At 33.8% G+C, this 22,504-nt stretch overlaps 2 protein-coding genes across 2 annotated transcripts in view; one reads left to right on the top strand and one right to left on the bottom strand.

Annotated features, from left to right (window-relative positions):
- ahsa1b (AHA1, activator of heat shock protein ATPase homolog 1b) overlaps positions 1–5,727 on the top strand; it is a 6,378-nt gene extending 651 nt beyond the window's left edge. The window contains exons 2-9 of the mRNA XM_054614079.1: positions 1,338–1,528; positions 1,838–1,920; positions 2,021–2,138; positions 2,855–2,940; positions 3,111–3,242; positions 3,578–3,679; positions 4,083–4,134; positions 4,708–5,727. Of these exons, the coding sequence (XP_054470054.1) occupies positions 1,338–1,528; positions 1,838–1,920; positions 2,021–2,138; positions 2,855–2,940; positions 3,111–3,242; positions 3,578–3,679; positions 4,083–4,134; positions 4,708–4,880 (937 nt within the window). The 3' untranslated portion in view covers positions 4,881–5,727. The remainder of the gene's footprint in view (positions 1–1,337; positions 1,529–1,837; positions 1,921–2,020; positions 2,139–2,854; positions 2,941–3,110; positions 3,243–3,577; positions 3,680–4,082; positions 4,135–4,707) is intronic.
- A 513-nt stretch (positions 5,728–6,240) lies between these two features.
- On the bottom strand, positions 6,241–8,903 carry LOC129104011 (dr1-associated corepressor). Its single transcript, XM_054614660.1, has 5 exons — positions 8,847–8,903; positions 8,191–8,284; positions 7,539–7,658; positions 6,839–6,938; positions 6,241–6,406 (listed from the first exon to the last, which is right to left on the bottom strand). The coding sequence occupies exons 1-5, from the start codon at positions 8,899–8,901 to the stop codon at positions 6,380–6,382; spliced, it is 396 nt and encodes a 131-aa protein (XP_054470635.1). The 5' UTR covers positions 8,902–8,903; the 3' UTR covers positions 6,241–6,379.
- Between the last annotated feature and the right edge of the window lie 13,601 nt (positions 8,904–22,504).

The following is a 22,504-nucleotide window of genomic DNA, read 5'->3' as shown; positions in this document are numbered from 1 at the left end:
TTATATCTTGTCACAAACTTAAAAAAGGGGCCATGCATATTGGGATTACAGCACATTTCCTATGTAGTGTGTATGCACTGAACTGAGTGTTCCTGTGGGTTTCACCATGGCAACCTGATTAATCTCCATGGTAACATCAATCAGCTCTGAAATGTCATTTTTCACTTACATTACATTACATTACAGTCATTTAGCAGACGCTTTTATCCAAAGCGACTTACAATAAGTGTATTCAACATAGGTATTCAAGAGAACTACTAGTCACCAGAAGTCATAAGTGCATCTCCTTTCTTAAACAAGCATCTAAAAGCATAAACCAGAGCAAAAGTACAGAAACAAACTAATACGAATACAATAAATGCAACAAAGTAATACAAATACAATAAGTGCAACAAAAATACAATAAATGCAACAAAGTAATACAAATACAATAAGTGCAACAAACTAATATGAATACAATAAATGCAACAAACTAATATGAATACAATAAGTGCAACAAACGAATACAATAAGTGCAACAAACTAATAGGAATACAATAAGTGCAACAAACTAATACGAATACAATAAGTGCAACAAACTAATACAAATACAATAAGTGCAACAAACTAATATGAATACAATAAGTGCAAAAACTAATATGAATACCAGGACAGAAAAAAGCCGTGACCGCCTTGTTAAAGCTGAAGAGTTGTTCCAAGATGTGAGGGAACTCTAGATGGTATTAGTAGCTCTAAGTGATCTCTCCTTTTGTCTAATAGTTATTCGAGAAGCTCTTTAGTTTTCCTAAAAATGCAGCGTTGGTGACTTCAATCACAAACAGCTTCTAGCTGGCTGTGAATGTGAAGGGTTGAAGTTTGTAAAAACATATCTACTCATAAATTGAATCTGTGATTGCTAAAACCTTTGAGAAAATATCATGTTTAGACTTTTTGAGTCACTGTATACATGTTTCTTAGGTTTTATAATATATGTATCATTATTATCATCAGCTTCCAGGCACCTGTGAGTTTTAGTTTATGACAGAAGGATATAAGAATTGACTTAAACGTGCATGTGATGGGTTATTTATCACATATGGCATTTTGTATTCTTGTCAGAATTATACAATTGTCATTGTTGAGCCTCCCGGGAACAAACTACTCTTTCAGCTGTAAACCAAGACAATGTATCGCTGACATAGAAGTAGACTTAACGTTACACTTTGATAAATAAGTAAATAAGTTCAAAGTTTGACGTTGATTATATTTATACCACATTGAATTACTGTAAATATTCAAGTAAAAAAAGATGTGAATTTTTGGGTTGTTGACCCGTTTTGAATTTGCTCACTTTGCAGGACTGAACGAGATGCGACAACCTGGTCGTCGGACAAATTAAAATCCCTGCTCCTCGGTCTGAGCGTGGAGAACGACGACGGGAGATGCGAGGTGACAGAAGTCGGCAAGGTGGAAGGGGAAGCCTCGATTAACAACCGCAAAGGGAAACTTATTTTCTTCTATGAATGGAACCTGAAGGCCACCTGGACCGGTGAGTAGAAGACTGAGGCTGTTGTTTTGGAGGGAATTTAGTTAAATTTGTTGGAATAAAAGTGGTCATAGGTTTGCTGCTATCGCTGCTGGATGAATACACAGGAAACTAAGTTAACCTGCATTCTTTGGTTCCCATTCCTGCTGAGTTCTCATTATGACAGTCAAACGCTTCTTAAAATAGAAAAGGACTGCTAGTAGAGGAATGTAACTCAACAGCTGATCAAAAACAGTTATAATTATACAGAAGAAAGAAGAATAAAGCGGCTTTGAATCTCTGCTGACGTCTTTGTTCTCTTTGTTTCCACAGGAGAGTCAAAAGCGGGAGTCAAATACACAGGATCCATTGAAGTTCCGAACCTTTCTGACGAGAACGACATGGAGGATCTCGATGTGAGTTCCTCCAGAGATCTCGTGTGTTTAATGTTTCTGACTGACTGACTGAGTGTTGAAGGAGCAGCGTGCTGATGACGTAACTATGATTTTTCTCCAGATTGCCGTGTCGTTGAATAAAGATGAACCTGAAACGCCGCTGACAAACCTGATGAAGGCAAAAGGAGCTGAGAAAATCCGTGAAGCCCTGGGAAGCTACGTTGGGTATCTAAAAACAGGTGAGTGAAAACCAGATAAGATATTAAAGTATCCGGTTCATTCACCAGCAATATAAAAGCTTCAGTTATCAGTCAATTGATTGTAACATGTTTTTGGTGTTTACAGTTTATACTTGTAAATTTCTGCTGCTGTAATCCTGCAAATTTCCCCGCTGTGGGACTAATAAAGGATTATCTTATTTTATCTTATCTTAAATGATCAGAAAACATGATTTGACATTTACCAAAGTCTTGATGAGTCATTTTTAAGGTTTAGGGTTTACTTACTTCCTGTAAATCGCTTTGGATAGAAGCGTCTGCTAAATGACTGTAATGTAATGTACAAAGATTAGCATGTGAAGTATATTTTTAATGAGTTTAAAAGTTCTATGTGGAAAATATAACAATAACCAGATAACAAGCAACACAAATGTGAGGAAATTTAAGTTTGGTGGAGGTGAAGATGTTCATTTTATATCTTTGTTCCCCTAAGAAACTGAATACAATTTAAAATCTACATTAATGTTTAGCTTGTGTTAACAATGTTATCTCTTTTTGAATAGTAGAATTTTCTTAAATTTTGGAATAATGACGATAAAAATCCTCTTTATTTCTCCAATGTAGTACTTGTTTGTTTGAAGGTGAATTCCTTTTGTTTTTGTCTGTTATTTAAATATTTATGATTCATTGAGGATGAAGAAAAAGTTTGTTCTAAGCTCTATCTGTTTTGGTTGCAGAGTTCACACAGGGAATGATCCTCCCTACAGCCAACGGTGTGGCCAAGTCCACATCGCAGTCCAAAGCCAAGCTGGATAAAACTCGGGTACGTCTCTCACATAAGATCTCCAGCCATCATCGTTTTACATTTACACCCAAAAGAAACCTCGTCCCTGAATTATTTACTGTGACGGAGCCCTCTCAGTGTTTTCCTCGCGGCGGTGCGGCAGTGATCTTCTCTCACCAGACTTTTCTTCTTGTTGTTGTGTGGAACAGATTTCCTCCTCCTCAGGCGGAACAGCTGCTCCCATCAACACCGGCGTCAAGATCCCAACCTGCAAATTCAGCTTGAGGGAAAAGTTCCTCACCTCACCAGCTGATCTCTACAGGGTCTTCCTCAACCAGGAGGTGAGCGTCACCCGGTTTATCCTCCAAGTGTGACAGACGACGCAGCTAGAGATTCATCTTTTTCAGACAATATCAAAACCTGAAACCAGTGTTTAAATAATAAGCTGTGTGTGTGGAAGAGACTGGGATCTTTCTTTTATGTGAAGGCAACATCGGGCTTGGCTTAATCATTGTCTTTCCTTACTTTGTAAACCAAAATGTAACAAATAAATACATAGATATAAATGTACTGAATTATTAAGATAATGATGTCCAATAGCAGATGGACAGACAGATACTGTTTGTTTGTGATGATTCAAATAAAGTTAACGTGTTTGATGTTCGTTGTTGTTCAGATGGTCCAGGCGTTCACACACGCTCAGGCGACAGTGGACGGAGAGAAAGGCGGAAAGTTCCGTCTGCTTGAAGGGAATGTTTTTGGTGAATTCGCAGAGCTGGTAAGACTCGACCCTTCATTCTTTTAACTTTTATTTTAATGGTAATTTTAAATTATTTTACTTGCTATACTTTTACTTATAAGTAGCTCACTGTCATATAACTTTCGAACTATTTAAAATTGTGAGATTTGCATCTTCCACACTGACATGACACGTGTGAGGCTGTGACGTTACTGTGTGTGCGTAACGTAAAACTCTCATTGTATGTAAATTTTACCGGCATCTGATAAATGTATCGACTGATGGCCAATGGATCAGTAAATCTCTGAATAATATGGAATATATTCATGTTTATTTCAGCCGCGTAGAGTCAAAGAAGTTTTTATTTTTTGTACATTTTGTTTACCAGTATCTTCTGATAAAATGAATAAATGTTCTTAACGATGAATCTTCTCTCCACCAGGTACCTGATGAGAAAATAGTAATGAAGTGGCGATATAACAACTGGCCCTGTGGTATGTTGATTTATTTATAATATAAATGTTTTATATTTCAAACAAATGTGAGTGACTGCTATAAAAAACATTTTTATCTCTTTAAAAACACAATTTCTTTTTTTAACATAAATCTACATTTGCAGAAGCAATTTATTCGGTAAAAAAAAGATTAAACATAAGCTTGTTTCATTTTTTCTAATATACATATTGTTTTGTTTTCCTTTATTTCATATCACTAGACACTGAAGATTTTAAGGATTATTTTGCTTATTTCAATAAACATACAAATTTAATCCGTATGTTCTTTAAATTGAGGTGCAATTTTTTATCATCTTTCAACGTTAAAATATTATTTATCATAAATGGAGTAAGTATATCAATCAACAACTATCAAAATAATTAATAATTTAAGAAGTGGACTAAATGTCTTTGACTGCAGTCGTATTAATCCGTAGTTTATTATTCAGAAAACGTAGAATTAATCATTTTTCCATTTACCGTACTGTTTATTTACTATTAAAAGTTAAAGAACGACTTTCTGTGAAGCTCCAGACTCTGACATTAACTCATGACTGTGTTTCCGCTCCACAGAGCACTACGCCACCATCACCATGACGTTCTTCGACCGGAGCAGCGAGACGGAGCTGAAGGTGGACTGTCGCGGCGTCCCGGACAACGAGGAGGAGCGGACGAAAGAGGGCTGGAAGAGATACTACTTTGAAGCTATCAAACAGACTTTTGGCTACGGAGCGCGACTCTACTGAAAACGGTTTTACTGTAGTTCACGGTTTTTCTTCTCTGTTTGGAAGTTTTTTTTTTTAAATATACTCGTCCTCCGATCTCTCTGGCACAAGATGTCCAACTGATAAAACTCAAAGCTCGAGTTGACAAAAGAGACAGCGGGGTGATTCTGTCACCAGTCTAAGTGTAAATGTTTTAATTAGTTTTCAACGTATTTAAAATCTAGATTTCTCCCCGTCAGTATTTGGGCCGGTTGTTCTAAGAGGAGCGTAGATGGACTGTGCCTCTGGATTAAATAAAGCAAAGAAGAATCTATCGAACCACTAATGCAAATTGGCCTCCACTTCTATAAATATGTAATTAATGCAAGAGTTAAAATAAGTGTTCGGTTTTTCTTTTACTTGAAAAAAAAAAAAAATGGTATATTATGTTGCTTTTTTTTTTTCTACTTATTATACTCTTTTCAAGTGTAACTGTAGTGAAGATGCATGTTTCATTTCAAGCTGCCAGACGGAGGAATGACTACTGGATCTGAACTGTACTGGTGAAGTCCGTCGCTTAGAGCCGAGCAGTTCTTTACTTTGTCTTTGTTTCATTGAGACTTTTTCATGTTCATCATCACCAGATCAGATCGGAGCTTCAGCAGGAAAACGTTTGCCCAAATGTTCGTCACTGTTGGAAAATGAAAAAACTGTTTCATAATGCAGCTAGCTAGAGTAGCATCTCAGACGTTTTGCTATATTTGGCTTCAAAAAATGTCAATTTACAGTTAAAAAAAAAAAAAAGGTTTTCATCTATTTATTCATTATTTCACCTCACGATGTAAAAAGATTAGTTTCTTGGAATAAACCAATCCCTGTATGCTCTTGATTTGTTTTTATTTATGTGACCTTTTGTACACTTTAAATTCACAGAAGTTGAACTTATTTATTTACAGTTTGATTACATATCATATGCAAAGCTTTACTGTCTTTAAAACATATATTTACAAGTGCTTTAAAAAATGAAACGCTCTAAACAGAAGCCGTTATGGATACTATTCAGCAAAACAAGCACTTAGTTTAGTTTTAAAGGCTGGTGCATAAAATGGTATGAAAAACTCTTATCATATTAAAGTGTTTTTGAATAACACATTTTCAAGTCAACTCATAAACAAAAGCAAACTGCCTGAACAACAAAAATAATGTAAAAGTCTGAAGCAATTGAAATTGCATAAATTAAGTTCATTATACTTTAGTTTAAACGTAAACAGAGACATGTCCTTTTAAATAATCTGCTACAAACAAAAAGGGAAACAGGCTCCCAAAACAAAATCATATTTTTTCCACAAAATAAAACAGAAACCATAAGTTATTAAATAACTTAAACGCTTTTTTTCTTCCCAAAACAAATTCAAAACCTTTTTAAATAGTTAATATCCTCACGTTAATGTTGACCTGGTTTAGCAAAGTTTAAATAAAGATATAAACGTTCAAACAAAAGTTACTTGATGAAATGATGATGTACGTTCCTCTGGTTGATCTCACAAGCAGATGAAGAGCTCCGACTCCTGAAAGAAACGCAGCAAGTGAGTCACTGCAAACTCCTAACGGTAAAAGAACTCATAATATTTAACATATTTTATAGTGATTGCTTGTCGTCTACTTTTTCCACAGTTTAGAAAAATAATAAACTATTAAAATCCACATAACAACAAGAAACAAACATATTAATGATAGAAAGGTAGAGCTGCCCTCAGTTTGTTTTCTGGAGTGTAATGACCATCACAGCCTCACGGGGCCGCTGTTGTGACTTAAAGCCTTTTTAGTCTTGTTGGTTGAGACTAAAAACTGCTGCCTGAGTGCCTCTGAGCAAGAGCATCTAACCTTTTTTATATCTAACCTGCTCTAATGTTGGGTGCTTAAAAAAAACAAAGACATGTGAAAAAAGATTCTCTTTTATCTGTGTCAGAAGAGGTTTAAGTGTTTTCATTGATACGTACAGAGGAGCTGGAGTCGTTGTCCAGAGAGTCGAGGCTCCGTCGTGGCGCAATTTCTACCACTTCAGTTGTTTTTTTAACAGAAATTTCATGCCGTGTATTCCTTGAAACAACATCATGTAAAATTAAGATTAGAGTGGTAACAATGAATCAATTAACCAGATGGTCAATTAACAGAAAATGAATGGTTTCATGCAAAAACATTCTCTGATTCCAGCTTCTAAAATGTGAGGTTTTGCCCCTTTTTGCTGTCACATATGATAATTCATTCTTTGTTGGTTTTGGACTGTTTCTTAAACAAAACAAGCAATTTAAAGAAACAATTTTACATTTCTTTTTCTAATTATTTTTTTAATTTTATGAACCAAACGATTATCCGATTGGTAATAAATTAAAGATTTAACCATAATTAAAACAAACACTTAGAACCACTAATAGATTAACTGTAGACACAGGACTAATATCATTTTTAGTTTGAATTGAATTTGTGTAATTTAAAATTGCAAATAATTTCAATATACAGCTTTTAAAACAAAAATAATTCACTTGGAAAATATTTTATTGTAACTCAACTTACCCTAAATGCCTCTAAAAGTGCCAATAAACTACTCCTCTCTGAAAGGATGATAAACTAACACAGTCTGTTTATTATCACAGCTTCTTAAACGCTGTAACACCTGATGAGAAACGTGTCCATCTCTACCTGTACATCGGCCACATGCTCATCATCCCTCGGTCGTCCTTCTGGCCGGACGGAGACGAAGCTCGCTCCACCAGGTCTTTGAGGAAGTGGAAGAGCTTCTCCGACTCTATGCACTGCTTCCTACATAGAAACAAAACATTATCTATTCATTGTCCAGGCTTCAAATACACACACTTTGAAAAAAGAATACAAACATGACTTAAGTTATCACATTATCAAAAACCTAAGCTGTTTCCTAATTCCCTACTTCATCAACTACATGCAAAAAGAAACTAAAAAAGTAATGATAAGGAGTCTTAATTTGTTTAATTGTTAAAATTAAACTGTGGAAGATTAAAAAGTCTATTAATTAAGTGTTTTAACTTAAGAAAGTCATTTTTTCTTGCGTCGAATTTGCAGCAGTCAACAAAAAGTCGTCGTTCCATTCATGATAATCTGAATCTGAAATTGCAAAATCACTAAACTATTTATTTAAGTTTGTAGTGCAAACTGTATAGTATCAGTTTGTCTTACAGACAGTGAATGCATCACAGATGAATAAGTCCTTATTTCTTCTTCACTACAGATGGACTGAAAAATATCAGTTGGATTTAAAGATGATTAATGACAAATTTGTACTTTTTAAGAGTCCAGAACAGAAGGTTTTACTCACATATGAGCGACAGACACGACGGCGCTGCGCTTTGACTGAGTTATTAGACAGATTTTGGTCAGCAGAGACTTCAGGAACATTTCCAGAGCTCGAGCTGATCTCTAAAGTTCAGGACGTCAACACAGACGACAAGAATGAAAGTAAAGTCGCTGTCGTCCATCTATATTTGATGGTTCCCTCCAGGATTACAGCAAGAAACAGATTGTTTTCAGTATATTTTATTGAATTATTTACTGTTGCAGCATTTTTTGTTAATTAAATAATTTAAAGGTAGCAGTGAATTAAAATGTTCCTATAAAGGAGCATGAAATAGAAATGCTCAAGTAAAGTACCTCATATTGTACTAAAGTAAATGTACTTAGTTACATTCCACCACTGGTCCTGAAAAGGTATCACGTGCTGTTTGGTACTTTAAGCTTAGAATTTGATTGAGGCCATACAGGTGCGACGACAACTCCCAGCATGCTTGAGGAGGAGTTGGAGGGAAACACTGGGGGAGAAAACTGCTGCTTAACAAATGTATGAAAGTTGAATTAAAAGCAGCAACACATCCAGAGAGCTGAGCAGTGACTTCTGTAAACATCAGCACTGATCAGATCTGCAGTATAATAAACACAAACACATCATTGATTCATTTAAAAGTCTAAAAAGGATACAGATGATCACAGGAACCGCCATGGCAATCCTCCCCACCTCTTCATTCTTCTGCATGATCTTTTTGATGCGACTCTGGAAGCAAAAAAAACAAAGATTTCACCATTTTCAGAGACATAACATACATAAAGGTCAACTGCTGCGTTCAAAGACTACTCGTAAACCTGTGTTTTCTAGATCTGATCATGAAAGCAACATATAAAGCTTACATTTCTAAATGTTAATAGACACTGGATAGTAGTTGAACATTTAATGGTTCATTTATCATATTCATTTAATAATTTGGAAGCATGTGACACCTATGGCTGTACCCATCTATGCACCTATCTATGTTTACATAAAAAAAACATATCAAAGAAGAGACAGCACAAGAGACCAACATGCAGCAATTTCATTTGCAGGTATTTGCAATTAAACATTTCACAATTCATCCACGAATCTGCTACTTAAACAACTGATCTATGTGTTTTCATTCATCATTTCTTTTTTCCTTCTATGCATTTATTATCCTTCATTTTGTGCAACCTTCAGGTTCAATTTCCCATTTTGTGTCATCCAAACAAGACCAAATCTGAATATATCTTACCTGTAAAGTACTTTGTCATATTAATAGAGGCATGTACAGATTAACTTAACCACAAAATGTTAACAAATCTTCCGGTTTGTAGAAATATCCCGACTTTAACCCGGAAAACAACGCATGACAGTCTTAGTATTTACCAAGATCACCCAGATTTCCGACAGCCCCTGAAAGCAGCAGGAGCTCCCACATGGACGCAGCTCACCTTCAGCTCGACTTCTATCTTTACTTTTAAACAGTTTTATGTCACTAATTAAAGTGTCTACTCACGGGGGGAAGCGTACATTATATCTTCTCTTCTGTCCGGGCATTTTATCTCATTTTTCATGTTTTTACCGCGAACCGCCGCTGAATCCATTTGTTTACCTTCAGCAGGAAAAAAAAACCAACACACCTGAGGTCAACCCCTCATGACCCCAATAATGACGTCACGACCCCGCAGTTCATAATTAATAATAATACATTATTTTAATTAAAAAAGCTCTTCACACTGGTTGTACCTTGTGGTATGTTGATTTATTTATAATATAAATGTTTTATATTTCAAACAAATGTGAGTGACTGCTATAAAAAAACATTTTTATCTCTTTAAAAACACAATTTCTTTTTTTAACATAAATCTACATTTGCAGAAGCAATTTATTCGGTAAAAAAAAGATTAAACATAAGCTTGTTTCATTTTTTCTAATATGCATATTGTTTTGTTTTCCTTTATTTCATATCACTAGAGACTGAAGATTTTAAGGATTATTTTGCTTATTTCAATAAACATACAAATTTAATCCGTATGTTCTTTAAATTGAGGTGCAATTTTTTATCATCTTTCAATGTTACAATATTATTTGTACCTTGTTTAATTCTAAATTAAAAACAATTTAATAAAAAGAATTAGAAAAGTGTAGCTTTTTTAAAATAAACATTATTTATTTTGTGATTTGGTGTTTTAATCCTTTTCCATCTTATTCTTCCAGGTACAAAGTCATGTTTAACTTAACTTTTTTAAAGAGGTGGTACCTTGTTTAATTCTAATTAAAAACAATTTAATAAAAAGAATTAGAAAAGTGTAGCTTTTTTTAAAATAAACATTATTTATTTTGTGATTTGGTGTTTTAATCCTTTTCCATCTTATTCTTCCAGGTACAAAGTCATGTTTAACTTCAGACAATCTATTGGGTTAAAGAGTTAAAGACCATTAGGACAACATGGACTGCAATTATTAATCGATTATCGACAGTTTACGACTCTTCCTGGTTGCACTTGTGACTACAAAGGTCAAAGATATCAGTGTTCATTACCAAGGTTATTTAAACACTAATGAAGCTTTTCGGATCAGCACGACAACTCTTTATTTTTATTCCCACATTTGTGTTTCTTTTGGGGGACAAAGACGACAACATGTTGACAACACGTGTGCTGCTCCTGGTTTGTTTGTTAGCTACAAGTTATGTAGAAGGTAAGATTTATAAGATAACAACGTGGAGTTTCTAAAACATCTCCTTTATTTTACATTTTCTACAGAATGGATTTAGACTTTTCTTCATTAATCTCTCTGCAGGAACAAACTTATGTTGATAATGTTTCTTCTCTCTTCAGGTCAAACATTAAAGGAAGAAGAAGATTTCAACCAGGTATCGTCTCAAACATTCAACACTGTTTTTTACTCTTTCTTTCTGTTCTACATATGCATTTCTAGTACCAGTCTTATCACATATATACTTTATTTCTGGTTCAAGGTGTTTTTATTTGATTCTTATACGTTTCTAAGCTGTTGTCAATGCTCTGAATAAATTAAATAAATGTTTAAACATTTGCAAAATTGAAATGTTATTAGACCAATATTTGATTTTTATTAAATATCAGACCTGAAAAATAAGCCAGTAAATGAAAAACCTACATTTTATTTATTGGTAAAACTTCATAATAACCATCATTTATAAATAAATACATTAGTAGTTATTAACAGTTTATTGTTGCACACATTATTAACTGGTTTAGGTATTTTTAAAATAATCACTAAGTGCCTTCAAATCAATTATTCACCATTGATAAAGTATTGACTAAATAAATAAGGTTTATAGATGCTTTATAAAGTACTTATTAACCATTTAACGGTATAATAATGTGTTATAATCAGCAGGTGCAACTTTATTAAAGCATCCAGATAATGTTTATTGACGGTTATTAAACCGATTATTAACTGTTAATAAAGGGTTATAAATATATCTAATACATAATGTTTATAAATGTTTAACAAGCTTTACTTAAAGGTTTACTAATCATTTGGTAATCATTAATATTTGCTTAATAAACTACATAAATGTTATAATGTGTGTAACAATAAACTGTTAACAGTAAAATATATATTTATTTATTAATGATGGTGAAACCTTTTTATTAAGTAATTGTTTTCTATAATTTAAAGGCCTGATGCAGAAGTTTCATTCAAGTTTGTGCAAGATGTGTGCTTTAGAAAGTATATAGAGATAGATAATATAATGCTTACAGTATAAAATTATTAACATTGAACAGGTTTTGGTTTTAACAGCTGCTAAGCCTAAAGAAGATTGACCTCAACCTATAAATCTTCCTGCGGTTTTTGTTGTTTTGGCAAGGCAAGATTTTGATTCTCTATTCAATCTTTCAGGTTTTTATTCTACTTATTCAGGAGTTCTGTATCAGGAAGTCTTCCTCCATGTTTTAGTGGTAACAAAAGCAGAAACAGTCCTATTTAAAGGACCAAAGAGGTCGCAGAGTGAGCGAGCGAACCCTCAGTGTCCAGTCAGCTGTGGTCTGGACTCTCTACGACACATGGCTGCCAGATTTAGCTACTGTTGGTGTTTTTGGGGTTTCAGATTCAGGCTGAGAATCAGTTACTGGGTTGGGCATGAGTTAGTACTTGGATTTAGCCAAGTACTATTTCACCTTTATCTAACCAGGAAACCCTCATTGAGATTAAACACTTGTCATGGTGTAGACAGGCAGCGATAACAACGAGATGCAGACATAAAAACAATAAACCACAACAGACACACTAAGCAACTAAATCTGAGTTTCAAAGATATTTTATTTTAAAATCACGAATATCATTTCCAATCGATCCTCCTATAAACAACCACAATTTGACTTTAAAACAACCCAAGAACTGTCTAAAACCAAAAGTAAAGACCAGTCCAACACCAAAATATTCCTTGTTTTATGAATGAAGTCGTACACTGGTTCCAAGCAGCGTCTCTGTGTGTGTTTGACCATCAGCAATGGTTATCCCTTCAAACCCAAACCTGAAAAATCCTGTACTTTGAGAAAGTGCTTCCCTCCGACCAAACCAGGACCTTTTTGGGGTGTAAATTATCTTCAAACTAAATTTAGACTCTGGTCCCTGTGGTTGAAAAACATAAATGAGTTCCTCAAAAGGTTGCTCGTCACTTGGAAATGTTCCTGTAGTGGAAAACGTTAATGAGTTCCATTAAAAGGTTCCTAGTCCCTGGGCAAAGTTCCTGAGGTTGTAAAGGGGCTAATGGGAACTGTGTATTCCTGTATATGGTAGATGTTTAACATTGTACTGAACGTTCTATCAGTAAAGACCAATAATAGCTTTTTTGTTTTGTTGCCTGTGTCGGTCCACATGTAGATGTAAAAACAGTCAAATTTTACCATCCTGAATGTGTGAAGAACACACCTGAAGCGTGTGAGTTCCATTCACAACAAACAAGCCTCCAGTTAAAAAGTCCTAAACTTTAAACACATTAACCGTGAGAATGTTTTGGATTTATGTTTTTTCTCTGCAGGATGTTCTAGGATCAGATTTTCTCCAACGTTCTCTTCATCCTCCATTTCACTGTCCTGATATGAGTCCATCTCCCACCGTCCCCACCTCAGGTGAATGTCACTTAACCTGCTTCTATTCTTCTACGTTTCACCAGCAAATATTGTTGTTTTACCAAACTATAAATAAATAAGTATGTACTATTTTAGCTTATGGTTTGGAAAGATTTGGTCTTAAATACTGTTATTGTGAGAGCACAGGAGAAGTTTCTTTTAATCTTTGATCCTCTAAAAATTTAATGGGTGAGATCAAATGTTTGCAGACGTGTGTTAGCAGAGATATACTGCTTGAATAACTCATTGCTGGTGGTAATAAAATTGCTATAATATCCCGTTAAATGTTTAAGGCTCAAGAAAAAGGTGTTAATGTGTTTTTTACTTTTTTTTCTGACTGTTTTCCCTTTTTTATCTTTTATTCTAGTTGAATTTGTCAAAGCTGCAGACGTCAAAGTCATCGCCGCGCTGGGAGATTCTTTAACTGTGAGAGAAGTGGTGATTTTTTAGAAATAGAAATAGTAACAAATATATTTGTCTTGTCTTGTATTTGCTTATATTTTTATATTATTGATATGAAGGTAATTTGTAAGTTATATCAAATATATTTAGTGTTGTAAAAAGTACAATATTGTTCTCAGAATTCTAGTGGAATAGAAGTATAAAGTAGCAGTAAAGTGATGTAAAGTACTGGAGTAAATATACATAGTTACATTCCACTACTGTTATTATAATAATGATTAGTAGTTGTAATGAAAACATATGAATAATATCACAGTGTTTCTCCTCATTAAGAATATTGTCTGTATATTTTTTATTTGCAGACAGCTATTGGTGCCAACGGCTCCACGATTTTATCGGTTCCTTTTGAATTTCGCCAAGTGTCTTGGAGGTAAATCATCACAACTCCTGAAGTCTTGCTCCATTTCAGATAACTTTGTTTTATTTTTCAACCAATCAAGAACAGTCACAGGTCATCATTAGAGGATTTATACTAATCTTTGGCCTGAAAGCTGCTGATTGTTTTTTGCAACATTCAGTTACTTCATTTAAAGGCAGCCTTGGTAATCCTCTTCACACATTTTTTTTATATGTTTATTGAAACATTCTGACAGCGATCAATGAACCAAATTCTCTGATAAAAAGAGAAAATAAATCAGGTTTCTGTGGATGTCGCGAGACTTAAATAAGCACATCCAATCACTTCATTCAGCACAAATGTAACCATTGAATCGGCTACTTTCTTTATGGGTCTGTGTACGTTTTGATTGTTTATTTTTTGGTTTAAGCCCAAAAAAAACGAGAAATAACGCAGAGAAATACCATGTTTTTTAAAATTAAAAGTGGAGCTGTTTTCTGTTTTTATTGTCTGAATCAAAAAACAATGGTTTTGGGGAGTGGCTTTGGAGGGAGGCCTAAAGACGGCCACTTTCTCGCTAGATTTAGCATCTTTTGGAGCTAATGCTAGCTACTTTCATTGAAAAAGAGTTGGCAACACTGTGCTGGATCCTTTTCTCGAGATTACCTACCCTGCCTTTAACTTTTATCTTATCTTAGGCCGTCACATTATACATGTTGTTATGATCATTTATGCATGTTGTTCTGACCTCACTCATTATAAACTGTCTCTTTCCTTTCTTCTGAGTTCAGCATCGGAGGATATGGAACTTATCAAAACGTCATCACACTGGCAAGTAAGTTGGTTTATAATCACAATATGATCATTTCAATTGTAAATAAAAGACAAGAGACTTGCTTGTTCATACCATAACAATCTGTGTCTTTATAAAGCAATTTGTTTAGGTAAATATTAGAGATACTGGTTGAGAAAATCACAGGATGCTTTCTAAAACGTTTGATCGTCTTATCTGTCCAGATATTTTCAAACTCTTCAATCCAAATCTTCTGGGTCCGTCGCCCGTGATGACCTTCCACGGTCAACCAACTACCGTCAACGAGACGGGATTCAACTTTGCCGTCACCGGACACAACACGCTGTGAGACACTCACACACTATTTAATTGTTCTTTGGATTTTCTGATGACTCAATTTGGTGTTTGTTTCTTCTGTTGGTCTGTATAATCTCAACTGTGAGCTGTTTGGAGTTTCAAACATTTGAGAGAATCATTTGGAAATGTTAAATAACAAAAAAATGGAGTTTAATTTCAAACTGTGCAATAAAAATGCACAAGGGAAAAATTCAGATGTTTCAGCAGCACATGGACAGAAATATACAGATAAATAATAAGGTTTATACACTAAAATAAGAATAGAAATAACATTTACAGTTTAGTAAATGCAGACAGCCCACACAAGACTAATAGATAAGTAAATAATTAAATAAAATATATAATAAAAACATAATTGTCATCATGCAACTGTAGGAAACTTCAAGGAGACGTGTGAGTGTCTTCAAAATGTTTTTCTTTCAGTTCAAAGATCAAAATAACTACGGTCATAAATGAATTGATAATGTTTTTTATTGATTGTAATTGGTGACTCAGCAGTGTGTGTGTGTGTGTGTGTGTGTGTGTGTGTGTGTGTGTGTGTGTGTGTGTGTGTGTGTGTTCTTTTGCAGAAACGTCTCCGATCAGATAAGACACATGATCGACACGTTCAAGTCTTATCCAGTAAGTCTCAGCGCTCATCGTTCTGCTCTTTAATCATCTTAAGTTTTCTTGTTGTTGCGACGTTCAGCCTTAAATGTTCTCTTTCAGGGTCTGAACTTTGAGGAGGACTGGAAGGTCGTGACGATGCTGATCGGCATGAACGACATCTGCGATTACTGTAAAGACAAAGTGAGAGATTTAGTTTTCTGAAAATTCTTTACTTGGTGCAGCAAGTCTGTTTAACCACACCCAACAGTGACGTAGAGTGTGGTCAAACTTTTTAAAAAGAGAGGCCAAAGAAAGCTTTCCATCTTGGTGTTAACTTTTACTTCTGCTGGATAAGAAGAGCACACAGAGAGCAAAGGTCATGCTCTGTCTCGCAATCTTAACAGAAGAAATTGTGAAAAAAAATCTGTGAATCCACAGCGTGATTCTTACTGGCTCCTAAAACATGTGTTCGTAAAAGGAAAACTAAAAATCCAAAATGGCCAACTTCCTGTCAAACGAAAAAAATGAAATATGTTCTTGAAGATGAGAGCAATGATCTCACTATATTTCATTAACATTAAAGGATCTTTTGGGCCAATTTTGTAACTTTGTGCTGAATTTTTGTGAGTTTTCAGGCTCCATAAAGGTTCCATATTAAAATTTAAATTGTTACTCTCCACAGACTCTGTTCTCTCCCGACAACTTCATTCACTACATGACAGAAGCTCTGGACCTGATGATGAAGGAGGTAAGAAGCTGTAACTCAACACAAGATGTAATAGTCCAGCAGCTTCATTACACATCACTAAACAAAACCCTAAACCAAAAGATGTATTATGTTTTAAGACATTTTCAGACTCAGCTCTACATTGTCATGTTTGTATCATGTGTCACATTCCAGACCCAGCTGCAGTAAAATGGTGTTCAGAAACACTACCATTTTTGTCCACAGGGACCGCCAAAATCAACACTAAATTTAAGTTCCTCGTAGTAGTTTTAAGTAAAGTACAAGTACTTTTAAAATGCGTTGTCACCTATCTACTTTCAGTTGTCTAATAAAGACATAAAATATCAAGTCAAGATATTTCAGTCTGGACTGACATCTCCGTCCCAACAGGCCTGCTGCTAAAAATAGAAGAACTAAAGGCTGGGTTCAAATTACACAACTGAGAAACTATTCAGACGGTTTCAATGATTAAAAACACACATACAGATTTAATACTGTCTGTGAACTGAGTTGCATAAGTTGTGAATGTATTCTGGAGTTTTTTAGGTTTACATCTGAACAAATGTTGAGTGAACAGTTTCTTTATGTGAAATAGCCCCCCCCCCCTTTTGCTTTCCTGGGAACAGTTTGTCCTCGACTCCACTTTCATTCTGAAACTATGAATTATGAGAAAGAGGACGTAGCAGACATAAAAAAGAAACACTCTCTTTAGTCCAAAGAAGTGATTTCAGTGGATGAATGTGATCCTCTGGTTTCAGATCCCCAGGACGATCGTGAACGTGGTGCAGATTCTTGCCATGAAGCCTCTCAGAGACGTTCAGAGACCGACTCTGGGATGTCAGCTGCAAAAGTTACATGTCCATTTTTTTAAATGTTAATCCAAACCTCTAAAAGAAATATTGTAAATATACTCCACTATATTTATCTGACAGCTTTAGTTACTTTACAAATACAGATTGTGGAGTACAAGACTTGCTTAAGAGCTGATAAAATATGATGTTTTGTCAGAAATTAAACAGCGATAAGCAATTTATCAACAGAAAAATTAATTGGCAACTATTTTATTAAACATTTAGGTAGTTATTGTTGCTGCCTTTACTTTAAATAATGTTAATATATTCAAACAAACATTGTGAAGGTGTTCTGGGTAATTGTGACAAACTATTTTTACTATTTTCATAAAATTGATTTATGTTTTTAAATAACACATCTTTGTTCCATCACTCAAGCAGTCACTGTTAATCATATTTCCACCATTAAGACTGTTGAACAAAGATCATTGGATGCTGAAATTAACATATTTCCATTTTCAGGAAGTTAATACAGTATATAAAAAAATAATTATCACAGAATTTCATCTTTAAAATCTGGTTAAACAAAGATTTGAACAAAACGGCATCAATAAAATGGAAAAAAAGAGCTTTAGATTTCTAAAAAACTGTAATTCTACTTTACAATGATAAATGTTCCTACAATTAGTATTAACTGTTGATTTAAACACGTCTTTATTAACCTTGATTTGGTCAGAATAAAATTAGAATATCAGGAAATCATATTTAATATTTAAAGAGATAGTTTGCCTCAAAATATCAAAACGTATTTTAGAGGTAATATATTACAAAATCTCACAGCTGATTCCTAATTATATCATCTGAAGATGACCAATCATATTTAATCTGATAATCTGTTAGTTTGATAACTTGATAATCCAGTAGTGTGATGATCTGCTCACAGGAGTTTCTGCTCGTGTCTCATTCAACCTGAAGAAAACTCCACTGAGCTGCAGGAGATCGTTTGGATCAACATTGAATTCCAGGTGAGTGAATGAAGATAATAAGTCTGTTTACTATTCACAGCTCAACCCACAGCAGACGTAACGATGATGTTGTGCTATCAGGCAGTAAAACTCTCCTTGTTGTTACAGAGGAGATTAGAGAAGCTTCTGCACGGAGAGCGTTTCTTCAGAAAGGACTTTGCTGTTGTTCTGCAGCCGTATTTAGAGAACGCAGGACCTCCACTACTTCCTGTAAGTCTCACGCTGTCAAACACTTTTCATAACTAAACAATCATTATTTATGTAGTTATTTTCTTTTGTGCTTTAGGACGGGACGATTGACTTGAGCTTCTTCACGGCAGATTGTTTCCACTTCACTGTTAAGGGACACGAGGAGCTCGCAAAGGGATTGTGGAACAACATGGTGGATATTTTTTCAAGTTTTTTGATGTTTATATCTATTAAATACAGGTTTAATAAGCTTAAGGTTTGGTTTGGATAAGATTCTGTGTTGGGTCACCAGAAATACAGACTTATTTTATTTAATATTTCTTCTTTACACATTTTTATATATATATATTATTTTAATTTATTTATTTTAATTCATTTTAATGTATTATAATTTTATATTTCTTCTTTTTATATATATATATATATATATATATATCATTTATTTTATTTAGGAGAATCATTGTTAAAAACAACAAAAAAAGTATAAAAAAATCACAAAAAAGAGAGTTAAAACAAACCAGCATATTCCATCAACTTTTTAGGACAAGTACACTCAGTGCTTAAATGATCCTGTTTTTAAAATCTTACATGTGTATAAAATAATCTACATTTAATCTATATTGATATTTGTATCAATACGTTTAATAAAAAGTGACTTAATTGGGTGTAAAATGTATCAAATATTCAGTGTAAATGCATTATAGCTGATAAAAACATCAGATTGTCTTCATCTACACAAAGTCTTACCAAACAAACTTCTCTCTCAGTTCCAGCCTGACGGAGGGAAAGAGAAGATAGAGACAATTTCAGAGCCCATAAAACTCATCTGCCCAACAAAGGTACAAATACATAATTGAGATCTTCATGTTTGTGTTTGTATTTAATTAAATACCCATAATACATATTTTTTTGCATCCTTTCCAGGAGCATCCGTTCATCTACACCCGACCTCGGCTGGAGTCGTCTGCACCGACGCTGAAACGTTTCTCCATGATGCTGATGTCTCTGCTCTCCATGTTTTATTATCTGTAGTCCAACGGACGGAGCAAGGCACTAACGCTGCCGGGATGTTGAGGGTTTGATTCCCAACTGAGCCTCCAGTCCAACTCTGAAGTATTTTGTGTGAAGGTGTTGTTAATTTAAACTCTTCAGGCTTTTTTTTTTTAATCAATACATTGACCAATATACTGTATTTTTGTGCATTAATGGTGTCTCCTCTTCTGTTTTTTTAAATACTAAAAAGGTTTCTGACATTTTCTGGAAATTTCTCCAAAATTCAATACATATGGATCAACCCATGACTTAACATTAAGCTAAATATCAACCAAGTAAAATAAACACATTATCTTTGCTGCCAAACGATAAACCTTGAATTAAAACTTCATACCTGAATACTTTATAAAGAAATAACAAAATCTTTCTCCAGCTTTTCTTCACCCAGTCTGGAAGTGTTCAGTCATTTATTTGTGTAGATATATAACCAACAGTAATTTGTTGATTATATCACTGTATACTGACATTTTTTTCTATGTTTAATTGTCTGGCACATTTATTTCCATGGCGATAATGACACTCATGTACACTTATATACATAAACAGACTCTATCATTGTCATTGAGCTCAGATTTCATCCCATTATGTCTGGAAAATGTTGTTTTTGTGTGAATGTATTATTGAAACGTGTATCTGTCTTCACTGGGAGATAACAGCTCTGTGATAAACTTGTGATTTGAAAATTCTGTGTTTTGTTTTGCAAATGCTTGGATTTGGATAAAATTAATTATCTAATTTACTGACAGATACCGACTTCCTCCACCAATGCTGACAAGTCACTCCACCTTATGAGCACTTTTACTTTTGATAGTACAATTTGTTGCTGTACTTATGTACTTTTACTTAAGTAATATTTTGAATGCATGGCTTTTACTTGTAACACAGTATTTTAACACTGTAGTATTGCTATTTTTAGTTAAGTAAATATCTAAGTACCTACCTCTTGCACTACTGCTTCATGAGTACTTTTAATTTGATACTTTAAGTCAATGTTGTTGCTGTACTTCTACTGAGTAATATTTTGAATGCATGGCTGTTTACTTGTAACACAGTATTTTTACACTTTAGTATTGCTATTTTTAGTTAAATAAAATTTCTTAGTACATACTTCCTCCAAGAATGCTGACAAATCACTCCACCTTATGAGCACTTTTACTTTTGAAAGTACAATTTGTTGCTGTACTTATGTACTTCTACTGAGTAATATTTTGAATGCATGCCTTTTACTTGTAACAGTATTTTTACACTGTAGTATTGCTATTTTTAGTTAAGTAAAATATCTAAGTACCGACCAATGCTGACAAGTCACTCCACTTTATGAGCACTTTTACTTTTGATACTTTAAGTCAATGTTGTTGTACTTACAGTACCAGTCAAAAGTTTGGACAAGTTTTTATTTTTTATTATTTTCTACATTGTAGATTAATATTGAAGACATCCAAACTATGAAGGAACACATATGGAATTATGTGGTAAACAAACAAATGCTCAACAAAAATATTTTAGATTCTTCAAAGTAGTTGAATGAGAAGGTGTGTCCAAACTTTTGACTGGTACTGTATGTACTTTTACTTAAATAAGCTACTGAATGCATGAGTTGTACTTGCAACACAGTATTTTTACACTGTAGTATCTTAATACCTATCTCTTGCACTACTGCTTCATGGGCACTTTTACTTTTGATACTTTGAGTCAATGTTGTTGCTTATACTTCTGTACTTCTACTGAGTAATATTTTGAATGCATGGCTGTTTACTTGGAACACAGTATTTTTACACTGTAGTATTGCTATTTTTAGTTAAGTAAGATGTCTGAGTACATACTTCCTCCACGAATGCTGACAAGTCACTCTACTTTATGAGCACTTTTACTTTTGATACTTTAAGTATAATTTGTTGCTGTACTTATGTACTTTTACTTAAATAAGCTATTGAATGCATGACATGTACTTGCAACAGAGTATTTTGACACTGTAGTATTGCTATTTTTAGTGAAGTAAATATCTAAGTACCTATCTCTTGCACTACTGCTTAATGGGCACTTTTACTTTTGATACTTTAAGTACAGTTTGTTGTTGTACTTATGTACTTTAACTTAAATTGAATGCATGAGTTGTACTTGCAACAGATTATTTTGACCCTGCTGTACTGCTACTTTTTTTAATTCAATTTGAATACTTCCACCACTTGGAATAAGCTCCCGGAGAACATCAGGGCCTTAGACTCCTCTTCACCGCTTTTAAATCCAATCTTTAAAACTTTCCTCTCTGCCTTCCCCCAAGGTCTTGGCTTTGTGTAGTTTAGATTGCTTGTCTTGGGTGGTTGTTCAGTTTTAATATATATTCTTAGATTTTATTATGATTTAGCGTCTGCTAAATGACGTAATGTAATGTAATTGTTATTTGTTTTATTTGTTTTTAGCGTTTTATTATTATTATTATTATTATATTTGATTAGTGTGATTGTTTTACCCTGTGCAGCACCTTGAGATTTCATTGTATTTTAAAGTGTGCTATATAAATACAATCCATTATTATTATTATCATTATTATTATCATTATTATTATTATCATCATTATCATTATTATTATCATTATTATTATCATCATTATCATTATTATCATTATTATCATTATTATTATCATCATCATCATCATCATCATTATTATTATTATCATTATTATTATCATCATCATTATTATTATTATTATCATTATTATCATCATCATCATCATTATTATCATCATCATCATCATCATTATTATTATTATTATCATTATTATCATCATCATTATTATTATCATCATTATTATTATCATTATCATCATTATTATTATTATTATCATTATTATCACCACCACTCTTCTGAATGCATTTTTAAAC

The sequence above is a fragment of the Anoplopoma fimbria genome, chromosome 15 (genome assembly GCF_027596085.1).
Source record: "Anoplopoma fimbria isolate UVic2021 breed Golden Eagle Sablefish chromosome 15, Afim_UVic_2022, whole genome shotgun sequence".
In the NCBI taxonomy this organism is placed as follows: Eukaryota; Metazoa; Chordata; class Actinopteri; order Perciformes; family Anoplopomatidae; genus Anoplopoma; species Anoplopoma fimbria.
The sequence above is the reverse complement of the archived record's forward strand: the minus strand, read 5'-3'. Positions and strand labels throughout refer to the sequence as shown.

Coding starts and splice junctions, on each gene's coding strand:
- LOC129104011 (XM_054614660.1), bottom strand. CDS start 8,901: ATGCAGAAGAATGAAGAGGTGGGGAGGATTGCCATGGCGGTTCCTGTG. Junction 8,285..8,846: donor GGCGGTTCCTGTGATCATCT/GTATCCTTTTTA, acceptor TTTAGAGATCAG/CTCGAGCTCTGGAAATGTTC. Junction 6,407..6,838: donor ACAACGACTCCAGCTCCTCT/GTACGTATCAAT, acceptor CGTTTCTTTCAG/GAGTCGGAGCTCTTCATCTG.